The sequence below is a fragment of the Rhizophagus irregularis genome, chromosome 17, assembly GCF_026210795.1.
Source record: "Rhizophagus irregularis chromosome 17, complete sequence".
In the NCBI taxonomy this organism is placed as follows: domain Eukaryota; kingdom Fungi; phylum Glomeromycota; class Glomeromycetes; order Glomerales; family Glomeraceae; genus Rhizophagus; species Rhizophagus irregularis.
The window spans coordinates 3053650-3080634 of record NC_089445.1 but is presented as its reverse complement, the minus strand read 5'-3'; the positions used below and the strand labels follow the sequence as shown (position 1 = coordinate 3080634).

The 26985-nt window shown below is 24.8% G+C and overlaps 9 protein-coding genes across 9 annotated transcripts; 1 reads left to right on the top strand and 8 right to left on the bottom strand.

The window, feature by feature from the left end:
* Window positions 1-709: 709 nt before the first annotated feature.
* On the bottom strand, window positions 710-970 carry OCT59_009374 (uncharacterized protein; the record flags this gene model as incomplete). Its single annotated transcript, XM_066133506.1, has 1 exon — window positions 710-970. One exon carries the CDS (start codon window positions 968-970, stop codon window positions 710-712), a length of 261 nt encoding a protein of 86 aa, XP_065999940.1.
* Window positions 971-2735: 1765 nt separating this feature from the next.
* On the bottom strand, window positions 2736-3733 carry OCT59_009373 (uncharacterized protein; the record flags this gene model as incomplete). The annotated part of the gene is made up of 5 exons (XM_066133505.1): window positions 2736-2770; window positions 2849-2900; window positions 2977-3020; window positions 3103-3381; window positions 3601-3733. The coding sequence occupies 5 exons, from the start codon at window positions 3731-3733 to the stop codon at window positions 2736-2738; spliced, it is 543 nt and encodes a 180-aa protein (XP_065999939.1).
* Window positions 3734-4169: 436 nt separating this feature from the next.
* On the bottom strand, window positions 4170-4655 carry OCT59_009372 (uncharacterized protein; the record flags this gene model as incomplete). Its single annotated transcript, XM_066133504.1, has 2 exons — window positions 4170-4223; window positions 4293-4655. The coding sequence occupies 2 exons, from the start codon at window positions 4653-4655 to the stop codon at window positions 4170-4172; spliced, it is 417 nt and encodes a 138-aa protein (XP_065999938.1).
* Window positions 4656-6466: 1811 nt separating this feature from the next.
* OCT59_009371 (uncharacterized protein) lies at window positions 6467-7258 on the bottom strand (the record flags this gene model as incomplete). The annotated part of the gene is made up of 5 exons (XM_066133503.1): window positions 6467-6561; window positions 6633-6677; window positions 6754-6798; window positions 6891-6968; window positions 7033-7258. The coding sequence occupies 5 exons, from the start codon at window positions 7256-7258 to the stop codon at window positions 6467-6469; spliced, it is 489 nt and encodes a 162-aa protein (XP_065999937.1).
* Window positions 7259-9676: 2418 nt separating this feature from the next.
* Window positions 9677-10676, top strand: OCT59_009370 (uncharacterized protein; the record flags this gene model as incomplete). Its single annotated transcript, XM_066133502.1, has 6 exons — window positions 9677-9753; window positions 9890-10038; window positions 10128-10246; window positions 10420-10473; window positions 10538-10550; window positions 10636-10676. 6 exons carry the CDS (start codon window positions 9677-9679, stop codon window positions 10674-10676), a joined length of 453 nt encoding a protein of 150 aa, XP_065999936.1.
* Window positions 10677-12978: 2302 nt separating this feature from the next.
* On the bottom strand, window positions 12979-14597 carry OCT59_009369 (uncharacterized protein). Its single transcript, XM_025328910.2, has 2 exons — window positions 14295-14597; window positions 12979-14217 (listed from the first exon to the last, which is right to left on the bottom strand). Exons 1-2 carry the CDS (start codon window positions 14549-14551, stop codon window positions 13065-13067), a joined length of 1410 nt encoding a protein of 469 aa, XP_025164667.1. The 5' UTR covers window positions 14552-14597; the 3' UTR covers window positions 12979-13064.
* Window positions 14598-16273: 1676 nt separating this feature from the next.
* Window positions 16274-17747, bottom strand: OCT59_009368 (uncharacterized protein; the record flags this gene model as incomplete). Its single annotated transcript, XM_066133501.1, has 2 exons — window positions 16274-17408; window positions 17602-17747. 2 exons carry the CDS (start codon window positions 17745-17747, stop codon window positions 16274-16276), a joined length of 1281 nt encoding a protein of 426 aa, XP_065999935.1.
* Window positions 17748-20400: 2653 nt separating this feature from the next.
* Window positions 20401-21180, bottom strand: OCT59_009367 (uncharacterized protein; the record flags this gene model as incomplete). The annotated part of the gene is made up of 1 exon (XM_025328908.2): window positions 20401-21180. The coding sequence occupies one exon, from the start codon at window positions 21178-21180 to the stop codon at window positions 20401-20403; it is 780 nt and encodes a 259-aa protein (XP_025164665.2).
* A 3587-nt stretch (window positions 21181-24767) lies between these two features.
* OCT59_009366 (uncharacterized protein) lies at window positions 24768-26249 on the bottom strand (the record flags this gene model as incomplete). The annotated part of the gene is made up of 3 exons (XM_066133500.1): window positions 24768-24973; window positions 25163-25932; window positions 26113-26249. 3 exons carry the CDS (start codon window positions 26247-26249, stop codon window positions 24768-24770), a joined length of 1113 nt encoding a protein of 370 aa, XP_065999934.1.
* Between the last annotated feature and the right edge of the window lie 736 nt (window positions 26250-26985).

Here is a 26985-nt window from a genome sequence, read left to right as displayed (position 1 = left end):
CAATTAATGTCAGGTGTAAGCTGATTTATTTCATTTATATGTAACCTAAAGATAATTTTTTAAAAGATTTAAATATAATTAAACTAAAAATCAAAAAAAAGATTAAAAATCAAACCTAATATCCCTAGCTACATAATTTACATATAATAATAAATTTGAAATTATTAATTATTAATTATATGTAATTCACTTACCATTGTTTTGGATTCGGAAATTACATTATCACCAATATCAAACTTACTTATAATTTAAAGATAATTTACTTAGTCCTGGATCGCCTGTTAGTTTTTGGAAAAAATTATTAATAATATTTGAAGTATGTATCACTTTAATTCCAGTTGCGATATCTCGTAGCTTCTTTAGTTTATCTTCCCAACTAATATTAAAAAAATCTTTAGTTATGTAATGTGTAAGATCTCCTAACTCATAATAGTTTGTAATTATCATAAAATTTTGCGTAATAGGATGTTGAGCGATTCCATAATATTCATTGATATAAATATTATGTTTTTTTAAGCTAATATTATAAGATATCTTGAGCTAAAAAAAAAAAATAGATTATTATTTATAGTCATATATCAACAAGCAAAAATCAAAGAGGATATTATACCTCATTTAAGTCTTTAGAACTGATGTTTTTTGAATTGTTGAGTTCCTTGAGAGCTACTAAATTTACACTTTTATGACAAAACTTGTACTTTTCCACATTCTAGTTAGCTATTAGACCATCAATCCAAGTTGCTTTATATATTTCACTAAATCCTCCTTCAGCAACAAATTCTACATCTTTGAATTTATCATAAGGAACAAATACCATTTTACCATTTCCACTTGGTATAATAATTTCATAACATAAACAACAAATTTGATGAATTTCATTGAAATATTTTTTATATCGATCGCATTCATTACATTTTTTATATTTGGATTTTGATTTAGTTGTGTTTTGTGTTATATTATCTGAAGACATGTTATCCGATATCAAAAAGTCAGTTTTTAGTTTATTATAGTTAATTGATTGATTTATAATAAATCAAAGAACGTTTAAAATATGATCTCTTATATTTATATACTTTTTTTCTCCATTATTTGGTGAACATAAGATTGAAGAATTCTTTATTTGAATTCTGGAAATTTTGTTAGAAATTCCATTAATTCCCATTAAACAAATGATCAGCTTGATGCGTAAATCAACAACCGTATATGGATCATTAAGGGAGTAAACATTAAACTAGTATTTTTTCCTAAATCGAATTCTTTGGACAAATTATATATTTTATTGGTTCAGAAATATAAGTACATTAGCGTATAGGAGAATAGTAAAGATAATTGCATAATACAAATAATAATAAAGTTCTGTAACACAGTTTAAATTAAATCCGATCTTCCAAATAGATGACGATCGTCAAAGGGTCAGATGCATATAATTATATATTTACGTGGCTATTTTTTAATTTAATCATTCAATAATTGTCCGGAGCGTAACGAAGGATATTCTATTGTAATGCACTAGACGGTTTGATAGTTAACCCATGTAATATTCCTTCCTTTCATCCACCTACGTCATCCTTTTTCGCCCTTCATTTTCCTTTTTTGATTATATACCTCTTTTTTTATGCAAATTGATCATATTTATATTAGTATTGTGGATAAGGAAATAATACGGTCTTAAAGGATTTGTTTGATTTTAGCTCTGGCTTGGGATTACTAAATGGTCATGTGAATTGTATTTTATTGGCTAAATATTACGTGGTCAATTTTTCGTCTCCCTCTTTTTTATATTTCAAGAGTTTTTTTTTTTTAAAAAAAAGGATAAATTTATTGCCTTTATAATTACTTATCCTGCATAACAATAATGAAGTAATGAGTAAAAAAAGTCTATTGACTTTGAGACACGGTATATTAATATCTAAATTAGTTTTTTCGGTAATGTAATCTACCAGGACCCCGGATAATTATAGTTGAGGTCATATCCGACTATGTTTTAAACTTTATATTATAATTTTATTAAGTTAATATTATAAATAATATAGAAAAAAATGGTTCTTTTAAAGAAAGAATCTTTTGATACCAAAATTATGCAAATTTACTGATTAAAGTTAGAGATAAAGTCGTGTAACAAGGCAAAATTTGGCAAAAAAATATACACTTTTTCACTATTGGTATACATAGAAATATTCAAAAAAATAAAAAACTACATTATTAAATATTACTTTTTAAATTAAAAAGTTATAAATAGTAGGAAGGCAACTATTTTATTAATTAGTGCAAAATTATTTACTCTTACTATAAATTTATCTAATTAATTAATTACCGAGTTCATGGCTCAAACAAAATAGTCAATTAAATTTTGTGTTTCATTGTATATTTCTTTTAAATGTTAATGGTAACACATTACATAAATAGAAGATAGCAATTTTTAAATTTAAAGTTTATTAAATCATTAATTTGATGGTTAATGAATAAAATTTTTCTGTTATTCATGATTGTTTTATTAAAATATTAGAAAATACTCGATAGTCGATAGTCTATTTCTCTTTAAAAACACGAATAAGCAAAAATGATCAAATATAAATAATATCATTATTTGTTCAGTTATATTATTATATTTATTGTGATATTTAATAATAGACAAATAAAATATGAAATACATGACCTTATAATATACAATATTTTTAATAAAGAAAATACTTTCTGCATACTAAAGTTGTTTAAACTTGAAATCGAAAAAAAAATTAAATATCAAACTCAATTTCCCTTGTGACATAATCTGATTAAAATGATTAATAATAAATTTGAATTCAATCAAAAAATTTTAAATTTTAACCAACTTAATTTGTTTACTTACCACTGTTGAATCCAATAGAATTCACATTTTCATCAATATCAAACTTAAAGCTCTTTAAACAAATAAAGAAAATAAGGAAATCATTATTATATAAATTATATAATAAAAGGAATATGTCTTTTAATTACCAGTATTTTTATTTTCAAGTAATTTAATTTTTTTATGGTATTATCTAAAATATTGTGTTTTTATTTGGTTAGTATAATAAATTCATTAAAAAAATCAAAATAGTAATACCGTAAAATGAAACTTACCGATAATGATACTGATAAAATTTGGAATTATTCTTAAGATCCAAATGTATTTAAAACATGACTTACTAAATCCTAAGGTTCTTGTGGACTCTGCAGATTTTACCATTTTACTTAAATGTCTGCTTTTGTATATAGCACCTGGGTTATTTGTTATGGGCCCAATATCTTGCGATTTCACAATTTTACACGGATTTTTACCTTCATCCAGCCAAAGCCTGTAAATTTTAAGTCCTATGTCAGTGGCCGTTGGTCTTTTCTTGGGATCAGGATTCCAACATTCTTTCATTAATTTAATATAGCCTTTAGGTACATTTGTAGTGATTGGAGGACGAAGGCCATCACATATTTCAATAATAAGTTCTGTATCATGATTTCGATCCCAAAAAGGTCTTCTACCTGTCATTAATTCCCACATGATCATACCAAAACTATATATATCTGAAGCTTTAGTATAATTATGTCCTTGCAAAACCTCTGGAGCAACATATGGAATAATACCGTATATCTCATTATCATCATCATCATCAAATGATGATTTATTTAATCCTAAATCACCTGTTACTGCTGATAAACCTTCAATAAAAATATTCCCACTATGATAATCTTTGTGAATAATATTTGCTTTATGCATATGTATAAGTCCGGATAGAATATCATATAATTTGCGTAACTTATGTGACCAAGTAATATCAAAAAAATTATTAGTTATATAATGTGTAAGATCCTCTAAACTGCAATAATCTGTAATTATCATAAACTTTCGAGTTTCAGGATTTTGAGTTATTCCATAATATTTATTAATGTAGACTACCCTGTAAAAAAAAAATGTCCGGAAATTGTAGCTAAAAACATCCGGAAAATGTCCGTGTGTCCGGAAAACGTCCAGAAAATTGCAATATTCCGGACACTTTCTGGACGCTGGGTCTGAACCCTCCTAGACATTTTCTGGACATTTTCCGGAAAATGGAAATTTTCCAACGTCCGGAATATTGCAATATTCCGGACATATTCCAGACAAATAAACATTTTCCGGACGTTTTCAGCTACAATTTCCGGACATTCTTTTTTTATAGGGCTAGTCCAATATCTTCTTTTAGACCATAAGAATAATATATTTTGAGCTAAAATAATAAGTACAAATTAAGATTATATGGAACGATAATCATTACCAAGATAAGATATAAAAATACCTCATTCAGCTGTTTGGAGCTTATGTTTTCAGAATCATAGAGGTCCTTAAGAGCAACTAATTTGTGACGACCACGAATATACTTTTGTTCTTTATGATTCCAACCAATTACTGGGCCATCAATCCAATTGGCCCTATAAATTTTACTAAACCCTCCTTCAGCAATAAATTTTACGTATTTGAATTTATCATACGGGACAAATTCCATTATCACATTACCATTGATTTGTGTGGATTTAATAAAATCGTCAACAATTTTATTTTCGCTCGATGGAAATATTGAATTTACTCGTTTTTCTTTACATATTTTACAAGTCCGATAAATATTACACTTATATTCCATATGACGATGTGAATTTGACATATTTAATTAGTTATGTTGTTTTTTTTTTAAAAAAAAAAGCAATGTGTTCATGTAATTTATAAAAAATGCACTTTATTATTTGAAGTATTTTTGAGTAAGATTCTAGAATTTAAACAAATGTTTATGTTTATGGAGGGTATTTTTCTAAGAATATCATAATAGACAAGTTCAATATATTTATATGGTTCCAATGGAACTTTATCGTGGAATATTTGTATTAATAAATATTTATTTGTAATTATAAATTATATAATGAGTAACTATTAAATCACAATATCACATTTGTTTGACGTCACACAATTTAATTAATGCAACCTTCGAATTTTCTAAAATAGATGATGATCATTAAAAGATCAGACATATAAAATTCTAAATATGAATTGACAATATTAATATTAACATTAAATACGACTCTATAGTCAATAGTAATTCGATTGGAGTTTCTGTGGGATCACATGCGCTGTATTTTGTTGGATAAAATCACGTGGTGATTTGTCTATCTCTTAATACTAAATTTTGGCCCGAATTATAAATTAATTGATGATCGGAATGTCGATCATCAAGTGAGTCAGATCCGCAGCATTCCAAAAATACTTTTCATGCTTTAAAAATTATTTAAGATTAATAAGATAAGATGATTTAATTATTTAATTATAAATTTACTATTTGTTTTAGATTTCAAGAGGTTAAGATTTTTCAATAAGGATAAATTTATTACTTTTATAATTATATGTATAATCATACTAACAATTATACAAAGTCTATTAATTTTTGTATATTAATATCTAGATTAGTTTTTTTCGGTAATATAACTTATAATAACTAGTAAATATACGAAATATATTTTTTTTTTCTCACTTGATACGAGATTGGCCAATATTATCATATTCAATTTCTGCTGTTAAATAATAAAAGAAAAATATTCAATACAAATTATCTAAATTAACATAGTGGTGTATTTGGTCTAACAAAACTACAAGCTCTGCTGCGAATGGATCTTGAATCTTTTATTTCAAATCAAACTTTAGATGTCATATATTGTAATTCTAATATATGATAACTTTCCCGAATTTAAATTTAGATGTAGAAAATCCGTAGAACATGGGTCCCAGAAAATCATCATCTAAGAGGCCGATATAAAACAATTTGACCAGATCCTTAATTCAGCCAAAATTAATTTCAACTAGAAATAAAGTAGCAAAGAAAAAGACAATGCACGAGTAAATTACACAGCTTGTTCCTATTTAATACTGACTTGGATAATTTATCTACAAAAAACGCGTAAGTTATTTGCTCTTAAATCTATCTAATCTATCATACCTAATTGATACCCGAGTCGTGGCTCTACGGTGTATATCTCTTTTAAATATTTATAATAAGGGTTTCTTTTTATTAACATATTGTATTATATATAGGGAAAGTAACAATTTATAAAGGTAAAGTTTATTAAACCATCAATTTGATTGTTAATGAATAAAATTTTCCGGTTATTCATGATTGTTTATTTGTTAGTCTATTTCAATCAAAGTAGACTAAGTTCATGATTTCAAAATAATCAATTATAAAAAAACATCATTATCTGTTAAATATTATATTTATTTGTAATATTTATTATATAGAAATAAACAAAATAAATATGAAATATGATCTCAAAATATACAATATTCCTAATAAGTAAATTTTCTACATAATAAAATTGTAAAATTGTAAATCTTGAAATCGAAAAAAAAACTAAATATCAAACCCAATTTCCCTAATAACATAATCAGATTAAATGATTAATAATAAATTTCAATTCAATCAAAAAAATATTAATCATTAATTATAAACTTAATTTGTTCTTTGTTGAACCCAGTAATATTTTCATTTCCATCAATATCAAACTTAAGCTCTTTTGTCAAATATTCTAAAGAAAATAAGGAATATTATTATTTTTTTATTAAAAATTATATATTAAAGAAAAAACTTTTTAATTACCAGTATTTTCATTTTTAAATGATTTAATTTTTTTAATAGTATTATCTAAAATATTGTGTCTTTTTTTAGTTAATATAATAAAGTTTATTAAAAATAATCAAGAAAAAAGAGTATACCGTACAATTATTATCATTCCCAATCATATTGTCATCCAGTCTTCTTTTTTCTTTTGAAAAAATAAAATTTACCGATAATTATATTAATAAATTTGTAATTACAGTATTCTTAATATCTAAATGTATTTAGGGCATTACTTACTAAATTCTAAGGTAATATTTTGACTTATTAAATTTCTTGTGGACTCTGCAGATTTTATCATTTCACTTAAAGGTCTTGCTTTTATAGATAGCATGCGGATTATTTGTTATAGGCCCAATATCTGGTGATTTCATAATTTTACATGGATCTTCCAGCAAAAGTTTGCGAATCTTATATTCTAAGTCAGTGACTGGTGGTCTTTTATTTGGATCAGGATGCCAACATTTTTGCATTAATTCAACATAACCTTCAGGTGCATTTGTAACAATTAGAGGACGAACTCCATCACATATTTCAATAATAAGTTCTGCTTCATGATTTTTATCACAAAAAGGTCTTCTGCCTGTCATTAATTCCCTCATAATCATTCCGAAACTATATATATCCAAAGCTTTAGTATATTTTTGTCCTTGCAAAACCTCTGGAGCAACATATGGAATAATACCATATATTTCATTATCTTCATCATCAACTAATTACTGCTGATAGACCTTCAATAAAAATAAAAATATTTCCACAATGATATGAATATAATCTGTAATTATCATAAAATTTTGAGTAACGGGATTTTGAGTTATTCCATAATATATATTAATGTAGATTTGTCTACTTTTTTTTCTTTTAGACAATAAGAATGATATATTTTGAGCTAAAATAATAAATATAAATTAATAATTTTATATAAGCAATAATCATTACTAGGATAAGATATAAAAATACCTCATTTAACTAATTGAAACTCATGTTTTTAGAATTAAATCCTCCTTCGGCAATAAATTTTATATTATCGAATTTATCATATGGGATAAATTCCATCATCACATTACAATTGATTCTACAAAATTGTCAATAATTTTATTTCCGCTTGATATCATTGTTTTTGCTCGTTTTTCTTTGCAAGCTCGATGAATATCATTAATAACTTCTACTGGTGGTGTGAATTTAACTTATCAATTAGTTTTTTTTTTTTAAAAAAACCACATAACTAATATTTGTTTATCGTTACTTTGAAAAATACACTTTATTTATTTGGAGTATTTTTTTTAAGAAAGATTCAAAAACTTAAGAAATGTTTATGGTTTATGAGGTTTTTGTTTTTTTTCCTAAGAATGTCACAATAGAATTCTTTGGACGAATTTCATAACACAAATATTCCATAATAAAGTTCGGTCACACATAATTTAAAATTAATTACTAATGCAACTTTTCGGGACATCCCTGATCATCCCGAATCTTTCTAAATAGATAATGATCTTCAAAAGATTGTATTGTAATTTTAAATAAACGAATATGTTTAACACTTTAAAATATATTAAACCGTGATAAGGTCTGACGATTGAATGCCGAAATTATTTGTGACTTATTATACTGTTAAAGATCACGTCTTCTAGTTATGTACACTAAAAAATAATAAGAGACTTTCTAAATGATGTGAAATGATAAATTAACATATCCTTTAATGTTGCGGGTAATACTTACCTGTTATTAATGCAACGATTGGTTTTTGTTGTATCAGTTGAATTATTGAAGACGGCTTTTTAACGATTAGGTGATGTCTGAATATAAATGAGGTCTTTGCAATAACACTCGAGGACACATAATAACCTAATAGAATTTTAAGTTTAGTTACTTCTTAGAAAACTCATTATATCAGGTGTTAAGTTGATTTTTTCTACCTCAAAAAAAATAATAGAGTGAAAAATTATATTCTTACTAATTTTAAGTTCATATAGCATTAAAATACCGTCCATTCCCATGACAATTTGTAGAAAATTTTTTAATTTATAGACCTCAAAATATAGTATAATAATCGTTAATAAGTGCTCGTCCCTGAAATTAACTATTACTACCCGTTATGATAAAGTGAAATCCACTCAAAACATAATTTAAAAGGATTAATTTATTATTATATTTTCTTCTTAAAAGAATGTTGTTTAATTTAATTCAAAAGTTGTTTCAAATGCATACAAGCATTGCGCATTCATTCATATTTTATTTTCTCATTAAAAAATAAATTGGCTTTTACTAATATCCAAAAAATTTTATTTATAAATTAATAAAAAGCGTATTTTTTTGTATTTTTAAAAAATTATTTTGAAAAAATCAATTTTTTTTATTTTTTTTTAAAAGGGTTTCAATAAATTTTATTATCGATATTTATTAGTTTAAAATTCTTAATATCTGATATATTTACGATTTTCAATTTAAATATTTGAATAAATAAACGTGCGCAAATAAATAATAAAAGTTTTATTTTAAAACGAAGTTTGTCAATCATTTATGAATTTCGGTATCATAGCGTAATGTGTTTCTTCTTTTACTACTTTGAACAAAAAAAAAAGAATTTTTTTTTTAAATAAGTGCATAAAAAAGATATTAATAAAGTAAACTTTTTCTCTAAATAAAACTTTGAAATTCTGTACGCCAAAATAATAACGAAGATTATAGGGAGAAATTCATGCACTATCGGGAGTACATATATGGTTAAATTACTTTAATAATAAATGTAGTACAATTAACCGAGTGTACATAAATTTTTTTTAGCCAATAATTTTACAATTTTTAATATTGGATCCAATAGACACAACAGAACGGTATGCCGGTGTTGCGTTAAATTTTTTTTTACCCACGTGATAATCCATTTGTTTATCTTTTGCACTAAAAAAAAAGCCCAACATTTATGTAAAATTCTATCTTCTTCCATAATTGTTTACTTTATATAATTTGTATAATTTGTTTATCACTTTACTATAAAAAAAAAAATTTTTTTTCCCTCCCCTAAAAATATGACTTACGTCACAAGACTATCCGTTAGAAAAAATAAGCAAGGAAAAAATGAAATAAATAATAAAAATAAAAAGAGGTAATTTTTATTTAATAAATAAGTTTTTTTTTTAAAAAAAAAATAAAATTTTCAATTAAAATATCTTTTAATATAAAATTTGAACATTATTAATGAAAATATATTTGTTATAAATAAATAATTTTGAGTACATTAGTAATGGAAAGAGTCGCAATAATCAGAAGCAAAAAAGAAAAATTTCCACTTTACCTCCGCAAAAACCTCAATATGTTAAAGTATATATTAATGATATTTTAGCTATTAAAAGTCAAGATGGAGAAGAATACGCTTTATTATCTTATTCTGGTAAAAAAAAAAATAAGTTTATTTGAATATTTTGTTAATAAATTTAAGTAATAAATTTAAATTATGGGTTTAATTTCTTTTTTATCAAGATCCGAACTTGGAATCAGATTGGCAACCAATACGTAACCTTCGAAATGCTAATGATCTCGTTAAAGACTTTCGAAGTAAATTGACTCAATCTCAAGTCGAAAATTCTAATCCAAATCAAGTAAGAAATGCTTTATTTATTTTTAATATAATCGGTTCAAGGATATATTTCTTGAATTTATAATATTATTTACAGTAATTAAAATCATAAAAGCCTATTATAAGTAAATGAACGTTAACATAAAATCTTATAACTAATCGAAATATTTGATTTTTTCCTCTTTTTATAATAAGATGATAATTGATGAAGAAAATTGTAGACATCATAGTGATTTTAGTGAATCCACAGTAACATCTCCCGATACAATTTTCGACCAAGATTAAGTGTAATCGGTGATAAAATTGGACTAAGAAAGTTCCAATAGGTAAAAAAGTCTATTTTATACGAAATATATATTGAATATTAACAATAAAATATTGAAAGATCATATTATATTGATTTTTAAATAGAATGGAAGAATTCTTTTATTGGAATTATTTCATATTTTTAGATTTTCTCTCTCTCTCTCTCTCTTTTTTTTTCTTTCAATGTGATGAAGGTTAACAAGCCGAACAATTCAATCGGAACATTCAGGATAGGTTTTTAGTAGATATTTTATACTATAGTATAAAATTTCTTCTGTATTACAAACATTATTGAATAATTAATTTTTTTTTTATAATGGATTAAAAACCTAATTGCTTTGTGGTAAAAAATTTGAAATTAATAGATTTTAATTAATATTAATTTACTTTTAATTTAAGAGAAAAAAACAGAAAATCATGAAAAAATTATGAATTTAATGAGATTTAAAATAGAGTAAAATAGAATGAATTAATTATTATTAATGTTATTAATCAAAAAAAAAAAAGTATCAGATATTTATTTTATCGAAATAATTAATAAATGTTTTTTTTTGCAAGTTTCATTATCAAAATATTCAAATATTCTTTTGGGAATCACTTTACAATTGATAATATGAAAGTATGAAAGTGAAATCATAAAAATAATAATAATACAACAAAGAATAATAACATGTCATTAAAATTTAAGATATCAGATTATCAGATCAATTATTCTTTATATTTCCTAAGCAATTTTTATCAGGATATTTTTAATCTCATGATCACATTTTGAATGAGTAATGTATGATTGATTATAAACAAATTGAAATAGATATTAATCATGATATTAGATCTAATTGATAGATTCTTTAATATTTCTTGTGAAATAAGTTGAATTTAGTTTGATATATAATAAATTTAACAAATTTGAAGATATTTTATTCAAAGAATGAACTTTGCAATAATTCTTATTGAAAAGTAGAATATGCTGAATATGCTTATTGCTTTTTTCCTTAATCAAGTTGTCAAATAAGTAAAAAACATTTTTGCAATATCTAGATCCAAGATTTTTCATGATTATAAATCTAAATAATTGAAAATAGTGCATCATTATCCATTTATCACAATTTCAATATATCAGATGAAATATAGTAAGTAATATTTGCAAATTTTTAAGAATTCAAATTAACTAGATTTAACTTTTAAAAATTCTATTTGATATATGAATTTATTAAAATAAAGAAATTACTTTTTTTCTTGGCAAATTTTTTCAGCCAATTGAGAAATTAGTTCTCATATGTCGGAACTTTGAATTATTAAATCTAGTTAGATTTAAACAATCTTATTATTGGCAATTTTAGAGCCGATCATTTAATAGTTTGATTATTTAATCAATTTGATTATTGTTAAAAAATTAATATCTTTTATATTAACAAAATAGAACTTTTGTCAACTTTATGAATACTTTAACAAAGGTTTTCAAATTCCATATCAGAAACAAATTCATCTTAATATTTTATTCAAATTTTAAATTTTGGATTATGATGTTGGATGTATTTATGCATTAAATGATGAAAGAGAAGCACGTAGATAAATATGCAGATGTAGTATAATTGGATTACTACGAGAATAATTAATTAGTCTTTCAGTTGATAACCCAACAAAAGGATGTTCAAATTATCGGACATAAAATATCAAAGTAGATATAATCAACCATTACCAATGATTTGTAGAAAACAAGTTCAACTTGATATTTCACATCACTGAACAAATTAATGATCTATATATATACTGAACCCTAGAAAATTTGAATTTATGGGATACATATTAAAGTTCGAATTTTGAATTATAATATTTGATTTAAATATCGAAGCGTATATAATCATCATCACAATTTCATTAATGATATACTGTACGTATGAAACAAATTAATCTTAATATTTCATTCATATTTTTGAATTATAATATTGAATTTAAATATCGAAATGGAATATCACCGCTACCTTAAAGTCAATTTAAGATAATCATTTATCACCGCTACTTTAAAGTTGATTTACATAAGATAATCATCATCACCGCTACCTTAAAGTCAATTTCTAACTTAAAATCAATTTACGTAAGAAAGATCTGGAATAAATCATATAATCCCTGTCGCACTAAGTGTCACTCATGATCACCTTTATACTAATTTTTAAAAATTGCGAGTGGTTAGCTGAGTTTATAAATGACCGGGAATCTTCGTTTATTTATTTCCCGGCCTCATATAGATAGCCGGAAAATTACTAATTTTAATTTAAAATAGTTAATATTTAATGAGTGGCACGCTCCAAGAGATTACCCATTTATTTCATGAGAAGGTTCATGAAATAAATAGTATATATTATCAAAAATGACATGTAATTTCGATTTATGGGTAATGGGTAATGTAATTTATATTTGGAAATATTATTATTTTATTTTATAAAATAAATGTTCTTTTTATTTCTTCTATAAATAATAATGAATACAATATAAATTAATAAATAAATTAACAAAAAAAAAAAAAAATCTTTCCTCTATTTTTTAATAACTTGAAATACTTCATAATCATCGATTTCAAAGGTTTCAGAATCATGAATTTTAGTAGAATAATGTTTTAATTTACAACTTTTTAAAAATATATATAAATCACCAAATCCAAAACCTTGACCTCTATTATTATCATCTAAAATTGCATAAAAACTATCTTTAACTCTACTTAAAATAATTTTTGAAGAATCTAAATCATTTGAATAAAATGAAAAAATAAAACTTTGATTAGAATTAAGATAACTACCTGATCCACTCCATCTTATTGGATTATAACCTCCAATAATTTTATTTGAATTTTTTAATTTAATTATAACTAATGTAGCCCCTTTATTATTACATTTTGTTCTAAAGATTTCTACTCCAAATCCATCTTTACTACCACGTAAAAGTAAATTATATTCATATTGACCATTTTTAAGTGTATTTGGTAATGTTTCTTGTCCATCATCAATCCAATATGATAAAAGATTAAAATGTTTGGTTGTAATAATTGATGATTCGGATCTTTTATTATTTTGAGATTTTCTTGGTGGTAGAACTTTTGTTGCTAATTTACAATCTGGAACAATATAATATGAAAGTAAATCTTCTTCAAGTTCTTTAGGAAGTAATTTACCTAAAGGTCGAACTTTATAATAATATTCTTGAGGTGTCATTTGAAAAAATCGAATATGTTTAATGAATTTTGTTAAGGTCTTTTTTAAAATACCATATTCATCAAATCCCCAAGTTGTCATATCTGCACTAAGTGTAGAATTCTTTGCAATACCCCATTTAACCAAATTTTCCCAAATATTAACCTCTTCCATTTTAAGATTATCAAGTTGTATAAATGTAATTAAAGTTTCATCATCTAATCTCCAAAAATCATTAGAATCTATCAATAATTCAGGTTCTTGATTCATAATATTATTACAATATTCTTCAAGTTTAGAAAATATACCTTTATGTTGAGAAATTATATTAAAAAGTTTAACCCCATTTTGAACCATCCAATCATGATTTAAATGAATAATATGTTGTTGAAGATGATCAACAAGTTCATAAAGGTTCATCTCATCTGCTGCAATAAGTAATTCAATAAGATTACTTTCAACATTAATTGCGTCTAACGCAATTGTTCCAGTATAAATATATCTATAAAAAATTTTTTTCAATATTTTTAATATACAAATTTATTATCAAAAAAAAATTTAAAAGTATTCATAATTTACCTTAATATAATTTGAAATACAATTGCGGATACATTTGGTTTTTTAAAAATATAAAAATCTCCTTCCTTTTTAGCCCAATTTGAAGAAAATGCGGAACGAAAATAAGTTGACCTTGCACGTAATATAACTGAATGTGCATTAAAAATTTCTGTTTCAGAATCTTCTCCAACTTGTATTTTTACATTATAATCATCAGCTCCATCATAAAGTTCACTAATATCTCTTAAAAGTGTATCAGTTAATGCTTGACGAGTCATTTTTTTTTTTCTTAAAAGAAAAAGGGATTATCGTTTGAAAAAAAATGGATATCATTTCCCATTATATGCAATGCTATTTAAATGATTTGTCGATCATTATTGTTGTCTATAATTGTATTTTCACATGATCATACGCAAAAATAATAAAAGTATCATGCGTTAAATAACTCATAATTAAAAGACGAATTACATCACACTTTAAATCCTAAACTAACATATTCGGTGAATTATTATATAATAAAAAAAAATTTTTTTTATTTTTTTTTTACACGATCATCCCGATACTAGTAAATAAAATTTAAAAAGTTGAACAAAATTTATTTTTAAAAATGTAGTCGTTAAAGATTTTCAAATGCAAACATAACAAATATAAATCTCAATTTATCAGAATTATATAAAAGAATAAATTTATTATTATTTTTTTATATGTTTTTGTTTTGAAAAATAAAAAAATAAAAAATGTTAACTGTTAATACTTTTCCAGCCAAAACCTCGTGATTATCTGATATCTAACCTTATTAATATTGGTATAATTTCATTGATAACAACATGTGATCACCTTTAATTTTTAGCCGCAAAATGGTGTTCTGTCGATCATCCGGATCCGATTTGGAATTCCACGAAGATCGATGTACTCCGGATAATCGGCGATCACGGGATGCGATTATAATAATGACATTCTTCATATAAACACGTTTTTGGAATAATTTTAATATTAAGCCAGGAAGGTGCATCATTAATTCCAAAAATGCGCCCATATGTTCTCAATAATCTGAAATTTATTTCCATAAAGTATCGTTTAGGTATAACAAGACATTTAACAGTAAATTTTCTTAGTTATGTCGAGTTACGAACAAAAATATTATAAATATTATTAGCGTATTATTGTTGCTTATAATGAATGTACGTAGAACAAAAATTTTTATGTTAATTATGCAAAATTCGCGGATAGATTACATGAATTACCCTACTTTATGTATTATTTATTTGGGAGGAATAGGTTTTTTTTCTCGGGAAACAAATTCTAGCGTTCTCTCCTCATGAAATAAATAGGTAACCCTCTGGAGCGTATCACTTATTAAATATACTATAACATATGACTAACTCGTTAAAGATTTCCACGAAGATTTCCGTTATTTATAAACTTTGTTAATAGTTCGCAATTTCCAATAATTAGTATGAAGGTGACACTTAGTGTGACAGGGGATTATTTTATTAATCTGAAAATCCAAATCAAAAATTATCAAAATTATTCAAAATTTATGAATCAATAAAAATTTTACCCAATTAAGATATTATAGGTATTATGTTGTTAATATAATGCGTTTGACAGTTCTTTTTCAAATTTCAATATTTTATATATTTTTTATTTTTATTAATATATTACATTAGAAATTCTTTTCGAATTTCAATATTTTGTAAAAAAAATAAAAAATTTGTTGAATAGAAAAAATTTAATTATTAACCATTTTTGAGTTAAATATTTTTTTATCAAGAAAAATTTAGTTATGTCACCAAACAATAAAGATGATCTTTTCAGTTTGTATACATAATTATATTGCTCAAAGTATAGTTAAATTGCCTCAATAACTTTTAGGTTTAAATTAATATAGGCTAAAGATGCAAGTATGCAATTATACTGCAATTATTCTTAAAATTAAAGCTAATAATGTTAAACTGATTTGGTGATTCCAATTAATTCTATTATATAAACTATACTTATTATTCCTTTTTTACAACTTGAAACACTTCATAATCATCAATTTCGAAGTTTTCAGAATCGTGAATTTTAATAGAATAATCTTCTAATTTACAGCTTTTTTCAAATATATCTAAATCTCCATAACCAAATCCATGGTAGCGTCTATCGATATTACCATCACTAATTGCAAAACCACTGTTTTTAACTCTGCTTAATTTAATTTTTGACGAGCATAAATTATTTGAAAATGAAAAGATAAAACTTTTATCTGTTTTAAGATATTTATTAGATCCACTCCATTTTATTGGATTATATCCTCCAATCATTTTGTCCAAATTTTTTAATTTAATTATAACAATTGTAGCTCCTTTATTATTGCATTTTAAGTGAAAATCTTTTGGTTCAAATCCATCTCTACTTCCACGTAAAAGCAAATTAAATTCATATTGACCATCTTCAAGTGGATTTGGCAATAATTCTTGACCATTTTCAATCCAGTATGAAATAAGGTTAAAATGAGTTCTCTTAAGAATAAATGAATCAAATACATACTGAGATTTTCTAAGTGGAAGGACTTTTGTGGTCAATTTGCAATCTGGAACAATAAAATATAAAAGTAGGTCTTCTTTGATTTCTTTAGGAAGCAATTTATCTAGAGGATGAACCTTATAATAATATTCTTGAGGTGTCATTTGAAAAAATCGAATATGTTGAATAAATGGTGAAATAGTTTCCTTCAAGATCTCATATTCATTAATAGTCCAAGTTGTCATATCTGAATTAAAAGTAGAATTCTTTGCTATACCCCATTTTATTAAATTCTCCCAAATTACGATTTCTTTCATTTCTAGATTATCAAGTTGAATAATTGTAAGTAAGACTTCATAATCTAATCCCAAAAACTCATCAGAATTAATATATAATTTTGGGGTTTGAATCATAGTATTATAGCATAATTCTTTAAGTTTAGGAAAGTTTACTTTTCGACATGAAATAGTATTAAAGAGTTTAATGCTATTTTGCATAATCCAATGATTATTACAAAGATGCTCAGTAATTTCACATAGATTCATCTCATCTGCTGCAAGAAATAATTCAATAAAATTATTTTCTACATTAACTGTTTCGAGTTCAACTATTCCAGTGTAAATATATCTAAAAAATTAAAAAATTAATTTACTGTAAAAGCCACTAGTTTAAAAACAAACTTATTATCCTTTAAAATTAATTTACTTACTTTAATATGATTTGAAATACAATTGGTGTTACATTTGGTTTTTTTAATATATAAAAATCTCCTTCTTTTTTAGCCCAATTTGAAGAAAATGCAGAACGAAAATAGTTTGACCTAGCACGCAAAATAACTGAATGAGCTTTAAATATTTCCATTTTTGAATCTTCTCCGACTTGTATTTTTACATTATAATCATCAGCTTTATCATAAAGATTACTAATATCTCTTAAAAGTATATCAGACGAAGTTTGGCAAACCATTTTTTTTTTTCAAATATAAGTGATAAAAGTGAAGAAAATTTTGTTTTAATAATGATACTCCCTATTATACTTTATTGTAAGTAATTTAGCTGATCACAAATGAAACGATATATTTCATTTTTATATAATCATGCATCAAAAAATGAGCATAGTATTTAATGTCTAATAAAGTATTTTGTATATTTGCCTTCATGCTGACTCATACTGAGCTTATATTTTATCTAATACATAACTTTACTAGAAATTTTATGTGCTACAGTTAAAAATGGTAATTTACTTGTAAGTAATTTGGCTTGATCACAAATGAAACAATGTATTTCATTTTTATATTGATAATGCATCAAAATGTTTGAGACATAGTATTTAATGTCTAATAAAGTATTTTGTATATTTGTCTTCATAATGATTCATACTGAACTTATATTTTGTCTAATATATAACTTTACTAGAAAGAGTTATTTTTTTACTTTTATGTGCTACAAGTTAAATATGGTAATTTAATAGGTAATGTATACTGAATAAATATTTCTTGGTACTAGTACTGGTTCACTAGAATGGTGACTGGGCTTATTTATTTTATTTCAAATAAAAAAATCAAAGAAAGATTGTAATTATTAACACTGTGCAATTTATATAGTGAAACCTTTTTAATTACATTTCTTACTTATTTACATTATTTCAATTTCACATAAATAGATTACAAAATCTTGTTTGATGAAGGTGTGAAATTTGGAAATAGTTTAAGAATTATATTATCAAATGTTTATTTATTAGCTAGGCCATTCCAAATTAATTGTTTGTTTAATGTCCATATTTTCTTAAAAAATCCAGAGGGGAGGGGGAGTCAAAATTAGGGTTGGATCAGTCCTAGCAAAGACTGGTCCTGCGTCGGTCTTGGGACTGATCTTCACGATATTTGGTCTGAGATCTGAAGACCAGTCTGGACCGGGGACCGATCCCATATTATTAATATCCAATAAAAATGAGCCAAATTTTTGTGCTTGATAAAGTATTTGAAGTAGAGGATTGATAGACCCAAGAGATTTATTAATTAAAATTGAATGAAACTGAAAAGCTATTAAGGCATTATACTAAATTCAAATTTTGCAAGATGAGCATGATTAGAGGAAATTGCAGAATTATGTATAAGAAATAAAGAATTTATAAAAAACACACTTTAACAAGTAAAAATTATGCTTAAATGATGCATATCGGCGGATTTGTTCACCCTCTAATTAACATGTTTATTTTAAGGTACTTTTGTTACACAAATTATTGCATATGGTGCAGTAGGACCTGGGACGAACATTAAAAAAATTTTATTTGGTTTTATTAATACAATAATTTGATAAATTTGATAAATAGTTCTTTTAAGCCAAAATACAATAAATATTATTCTTAGCAATACTGATAATATCTGTTGTGGAATCTCACTTTATACAATAGCTTCTAAATCTTTTTTGTGTAAAAATCAATAATACATATGCTTACAATTTGTTTGAATATAAAAGTTCCTATTTTGTCTACAGCAAGATAAATAAGAATTAATAATATGTTTTGAAAAATTCAAAAAATGGACAATTTTATGAAAGTTATTATAAAAAAAAAATTTTTTAAATATTAAATGAGTCTTAGAATACTTTTATAAATATTCATAGCTATTGTGTCTATATAAATTTTTATTTTACTTTTTGTTTTATTAAAACATACTTACTTTCTAATAATACACATTAAAAATACTATGCAGGTGAGAAATGGGTTTTTTGTTAACGAAATGGGTTTTTTTGTGTCTATTTTACGTTAAATAATTTAAGTTTCGCAAATGTAGATTTTCACTCGACTTATTATTTAGTCAAGTGATATTCAATCAGGTGATTTCATGACATTACAAACCGGTTTTGGGTGACGGATATTATGAAAATCATTCAAAATTTAGCATTATGCAAAAGTGAACAAATCCGCTGATATGGTTAATATCTTTTTAAGTAAAAAAAAAAAGTTAAATGTTAACATTTTTTATAATAAAATATTTATGCAGATCTTGAGAAATTTATTTGTATTATGGCTTTTAAACAAGGGTATTGCTAAATATCACCAGTGGTGATCGTCACCACATGTAAAATATTTTTTGAATTTTCAAAAATTTTTGACTGAATATTCTTCTAATTATAATATAAATATTATTACTATATGTAAATTTATGAGTAGAACATGTTTCCCTTAGATTATAAAGGCTATTGTTTAGATAGTTTTTGAGAAAAACAGGAAAGTTTGATTTTATAAGTAAAATACAATTTTTTGTTTTAAAAAAGGTTTTTTATAGTCAAATTTTCAAAATTTTAGTGTGATTAGTATCTACTCAGGTTTGTGTTACACATTTATTATTTACTTGAAATTTTTGAAAAGAAATTTATGGTGTGTTTTTTAACTCTGGCCAAAATTATAATTTTCGGCCAGAATTAAGTGGTGTGGTGACGATCACCACTGGTGATATTTAGTAATACCCTTTAAACAAAATATTTATTTAGAATAGTTTTCTTTATTTATTATGTAAATAAAACAAAAGAATAATATAATATAAACAATATGAAATACTAATGAATTATTAATGAAATATTAAAAAAAATGGTTTATAACCAAATAAAAGCCAATATTACTTTTTTATAATTTGAAACACTTCATAATCATAAATTTCAAAATTTTCAGAATCATGAATTTCAGTAGAGTAATTTACTAGTTTACAACTTTGTTTAAATATATATAAGTCTCCACGACCAAATCCTTGGTTTCTATCATTATCATCTGAAACTGCTGAGTCATCATGTTTAACTCTACTTAATATAATTTTAGATGATTGTAAATTATTTGAAAATGAGAAGATAAAACTTTTATCTGAATTAAGAAATCTATTAGATCCATTCCATTTTATTGGATTATATCCTCCAATCATTTTATCCAAATTTTTTAATTTAATTATAACAATTGTAGCTCCTTTATTATTGCATTTTAAGTGAAAATCTTTTGGTTCAAATCCATCTCTACTTCCACGTAAAAGCAAATTAAATTCATATTGACCATCTTCAAGTGGATTTGGCAATACTTCTTGACCATTATCAATCCAGTATGAAATAAGATTAAAATGGGTTCCCTTAAGAATGGACGAACCAAATTTATACTGAATTTTTCTAGGTGGAAGAACTTTTGTGGCCAATTTGCAATTTGGAACAATAAAATATGAAAGGAGGTCTTCTTCAACTTCTTTAGGAAGCAATTTACCTAAAGGACGGACTTTATAATAGTATTCTTGAGGTGTCATTTGAAAAAATCGAATATGTTGAATAAATTTTGATATAGTTTCCTTCAAGATCTCATATTCATTAATAGTCCAAGTTTTCATATCTGAATTAAAAGTAGAATTCTTTGCTATACCCATTTTATTAAATTCTCCCAAATTACGATTTCTTTCATGTCTAGATTATCAAATTGAATAATTGTAAGTAAGACTTCATAATCTAATCCCAAAAACTCATCAGAATTAATATATAATTTTGGGATTTGAATAATAGTATTATAGCATAATTCTTTAAGTTTAGGAAAGTTTACTTTTCGACATGAAATAGTATTAAAGAGTTTAATGCTATTTTGCATAATCTAATGACCATTACTATAAAGATGCTCAGTAAGTTCACATAGATTCATCTCATCTGCTGCAAGAAGTTATTCAATAAAATTATTTTCTACATTAACAACTGTTCCAGTGTAAATATATCTAAAAAATTAAAAAATTAATTTACTATAAAAGCCAATAGTTTAAAAATAAACTTATTATCCTTTAAAATTAATTTACTTACTTTAATATGATTTTAAATACAATTGGTGTTACATTTGGTTTTTTAAATATATAAAAATCTCCTTCTTTTTTAGCCCAATTTGAAGAAAATGCAGAACGAAAATAGTATGACCTAGCACGCAAAATAACTGAATGAGCTTTAAATATTTCCATTTTGAATCTTCTCCGACTTGTATTTTTACATTATAATCATCAGCTTTATCATAAAGATTACTAATATCTCTTAAAAGTGTATCAGACAAAGTTTGGCAAAACATTTTTTTTTCAAATAAAAGTGATAAAAGTGAAGAAAATTTTGTTTTAATAATGATACTCCCTTTTATACTTTATTACATGTAAGTAATTTAGCTGATTAGTGATATGAATGAAATTTTGGTTGACAAATTAGATAATATTAGAAATGCTTATCATTTATCATTTGTCTAGTATACGAATAAGCAAATTTGGAGAAATTATGTCTAAAAAATTTGTATTAATGGGAGAGAATTAAAAAAAAAATTCTAACAAGGCGATATACATTTTATAAATTATCAAAGATTATTGCTATGGAAATGAATCTAGACTATGAAAGACGGGATAGACACATTCATAGCCAGAAATAAATTTAATAATGATAGCAAAATATCTTGCGTCCATAGATGATTTGTGGAGAAAAAAAAGTAATACTGAGGAGTTCTGATATGGAGTTTCGTTAGCTTGAACTTGAATTATTGAAGTCAAATGACAAAAAGGAATCAAAAAATGGGAAATTCTGTAAGAAGTATAATTACATCCAGATTCAATTAGATTTGATAAACATGGTTACGTTTGCTGGTTTAATTAATGTTGAAGAAGTGGTGATACATGATCTTTTATGGAAAAGAACCAAAGAAAACTAATAAATAAGTGTACAAATCTAAGTATATGGTACAATATAAACGTATTATATCGAATTTCAGGTAATTTAATTGTGCATAATATTATTATTATCATACAATAAGTCATTAACATCCTTTTTATTTTTGTTATTTGATAAGATAGTATGTGTATTTTAATTAGGGATGGCAACGGTCACGGTCAAAGACCTCTGACCGACCGTTTGACCGACCGGTCTGACCGACCGGTTAACCGACCGTTTGACCGACCGTTTAACCGATCCTGAAAACGTTTGCGAAACGTAATTTAATAAAAAAAAATGTTTCGCAAACGTTTTTTTAATTATTTTAATAGAAAACGTTGCGAAAACGTTTTTTATTAAGTATTTCAATTAAATTACGTTTCGCAAACGTTTTCAGGATCGGTTAACCAGTCGGTCAAATGGTCGATTAACCGGTCGGTCAGACCGGTCGGTCAAACGGTCGGTCGGTCGGTCAAAGGTTCTTGACCGGTTATGACAGGACCCAGAAATATATATATAGGGGTCAGGTGATGAAAAAATTTTTTTACTATGAGCTGTACGCATTTTTTCAGGGCCGGAATCATGATAATGTCAGTCGGTTACTATAATAGGAAATAAAATTCTGACCGGAATTATCAAAAATTATCTAAAAAAGGAAAGATTTTCATGATTTTTTTAGTTCAAAATACGCAAACTCAAACCTAACCCTTATATATATATTTCTGGGTCCTGTTATGACCGACCGATGACCGACCATGACCGACCGTTGCCATCCCTAATTTTAATTAAACAATTATTAATGACGTTAAAAATATAACTTTTTAGAATTTTATTTCATGTTCAAATTTTATTAAACGTCCTTTAGTTTTTTTCTGTATCATTTGGTTACATAATCCTGAAATTTTTTCGAGGAAGTATATTTCATATAAATATGTGAAATACCAACACTATAGACGTCGTATCATGCGCATTTCATCTAAAAAAAAAAAATTGGGTAATTTAAGAGTTTGTATAATATGAAACAAACTTTAATTTACAAAAAGTGAGTATAAGCCAATCAGGAGAAAAAAAAGTTTGTAATCACTCCATACATGAATCAAAAGCTCTTTAAATTACATTGTCAAAATTAAAAAAAATTTTTGATGCAAAATACATTTTCAAATCTTTCAAATTTGTTATCGCACCAGAAAATAAACTTTTATTGTATTCATACAATATACGTATAGACTTGCTAACTTAAATAGTATTGTGACTTCTTCGCTCGCCTATAAGAAATGATTACTAAATTAAGATGATGATGCATACAAAAAATTTAAGACGTGTGTCTTCAGCAACGCAAATTCCTTCCTTACACGTATTGTACGATACGTAAGAAGGTAAGGAGACCAATGTAGTAATAATTTATTACTTCTTTTACTTTGTAATGTATTATTAAGAATATTACATATATAATGAATTCATAATTATAAAGCTGTTGACCTTTAAATTATTCATAATTTCAATTAAATAGCGAATTCAAAAAATCAATAATTAAAAATTATTAGTAAAATAATAAAATTTAATAAATTTTGGGATGTGCAACAACTAATTGGATCGAATATTAACCCTATTAAATAAAAATCGTATAATCAAAAGTTCAAATCTAGCAAATCTAACAAACATGCTCAAACTTTAATTTTATCATTATTTAGCTTACTGATCCAGAAGTTCAATATACTGAAAGATTTTTATAATAAATACAAACTATCCATTAACTAATTAATAAATACTTTTAAAACGTGTTATAATTTTTCAACTGAAGGATCTAACGTTTTAACAAATACTATATAGAAGGGAAGACATTTTAGAATAAGAACAAAGATATTTAAATTCACAATAAGAACTATAAATTTTTTAACTTATATTCGCATTACGTATTGGATTGTACATAAACAGTATTTTTTTTTTACAGATTTTGAAAATATATAAAATCCATTATTTATAAAATTTTATTGGTTAACGCTGATATTTATCAGACTTTAAAAGTCAAATCTATACATATCACAGGTATTCTAAATCCATAGTCTTTAAATTTACGTTATTGATTATTAATACCTTTTTATAAAAAAGTACAATTTATAATATAAAGCATGTTCAAATTTTTTTCTCAAGAAAAATTTCAATAATAATTTTTCAATCTTAGCAAATTTATATATCAATAATTACTCTTTATTTAGATAATAAAATTTAATTTTACAATTTTACTTTTAATTGCAACTAGTAAAAAAAAAAAGAATAAACTTCATTATTATCATTATTTTTCTATGACTTGAAACACTTCATAATCATCAATTTCAAAATTTTTTGAATCATGAATTCTAGCAGAATAATCACTTAATTTACAACTTTTTTTAAGTATATATAAATCTCCATGACCAAATCCTTGATTTCTTTTAGTATTGCTATCAGAAATCGCGTAGTATTTATTTTTAATTCTGCTAATTATAATTGATGATAAGTCTAAAATATTTAAATAAAATGAAAAAATAAAACTTTTATCTGTATCAATCCAACCAGCTGATGCACTCCATTTTATTGGATTATATCCTCCAAGAATTTTGTTTGAATTTTTTAATTTCATTATAACAATTGTAGCTCCTTTGTTATTGCATTTATATTGAAAATTTTCAAGCTCAAATCCATCTCTACTTCCATGTAAAAGTAAATTAAAATTATATCGATTATTATTAAGTGGATTGGGCAATACTTCTTGCCCATCATCAATCCAATATGAAATAAGATTAAAATATTTTCTTGTAATAATAGATGAACCAAATATTTTATCATTTTGAGATTTTCTAGGCGGAAGAACCGTTGTAACCAATCTACAGTCCGGAACAATAAAATATGAAAGGAGGTCTTCTTCAATTTCTTTAGGAAGTAATTTACCTAGAGGACGGACTTTATAATAATATTCTTGAGATGTCATTTGAAAAAATCGAATATGTTGAATAAATGGTGAAATAGCTTCCTTCAAAATCTCATATTCATTAATACTCCAAGTTGTCTTATCTGAATTAAGATTAGGATTCTTTGCAATACCCCATTTTATTAAATTCTCCCAAATTATGATTTCTTTCATTTCTAAATTATCAAGTTGGATGATTGAAAGTAAAACTTCACTATCTAACCCCAAAAATTCATTAGAATCAATAAATAATTTTGGGTCTTGAATCATAATATTATTACACAATTCTTCAAGCTTAGGGAAAACTCCTTTTCGGTGGGAAATAGTATTAAAGAGTTTAACAGCATTTTGTATAATCCAATCATCATTTAAACGACTTAAATCAATAATATGTTGTTGAAGATGCTCAGTAAGTTCATAAAGATTCATCTCATCTGCTGCAAGAAGTAATTCAATTAAGTTATTTTTTACATTAACTGTATCTATCGCAATGGTTCCAGTATAAATATATCTAAAATTTAAAAAAATTTATTAATGAAAATTAAATTAAATTTATCCATTAAAATTAATTTTAACTTACTTTAATATGATTTGAAATACAATTGGAGTTACATTTGGTTTTTCAAATATATAAAAATCTCCTTCTTTTTTAGCCCAATTTGAAGAAAATGCAGAACGAAAATAGTTTGACCTAGCACGCAAAATAACTGAATGAGCTTTAAAAATTTCCTCTCCTTCGACTTTTATTTTTACATTATAATCATCAGCTTTATCATAAAGATTTCTAATATCTCTTAAAAGTGTGTCAGACAAAATTTGGCAAGACATTTTTTTTTAAAAAAATAAGAGAAGGAATTTTTATTTTTTAACAATTATTTCCCTTTTTAAAGGCAATTTGTCGATCACTGTTTATTTGTTCCCTCACATGACCATTCTTCGATTGTATGACAAAAAGATTGGCCATCGGTAGTGTTAATCGAATAATCACATGACCGGCGATCATGTTACGAATGTTACGAATGTTACGAATGTTGCAAATGTTACGAATGTTTAATATGTTTAACATGTTAAACATATGCAACATATTAAATATATAACACATATTTAACATATTACATTTGTTAAATATATAGCATTTATTTAATATTCTTAACATGATTAGCATAGAATTTATTGTTATAAATACATGCGTTCTAAATCAATGTAATAATAGATAATTCTGTTATATTTTAATAAAAGCATTTATTAAATAAATTATCTCATTTTTATTTTTATAGTTTGTTATATTTGTGAGTCAAATATTGCGTCTGAGTGTATATGCCTGTGTGTGCAATACCGTATTCGCATTTGACTGAAATTTCATTTTATTTTATTGTGTAACCTTCGTAAATTGATCGACAGTGATACATTTACTAATATTTACATATAGTTATTTTCACTTTGCGTTCATTAATATTATTTAACATTTATTTTATTCAATTATCCTTCTGCTTACCATATACCCATACGCTTATTTTTAAGCATACAAGAACTGGCTTAACAAATTGGTGCCTTCTGCCAGAAT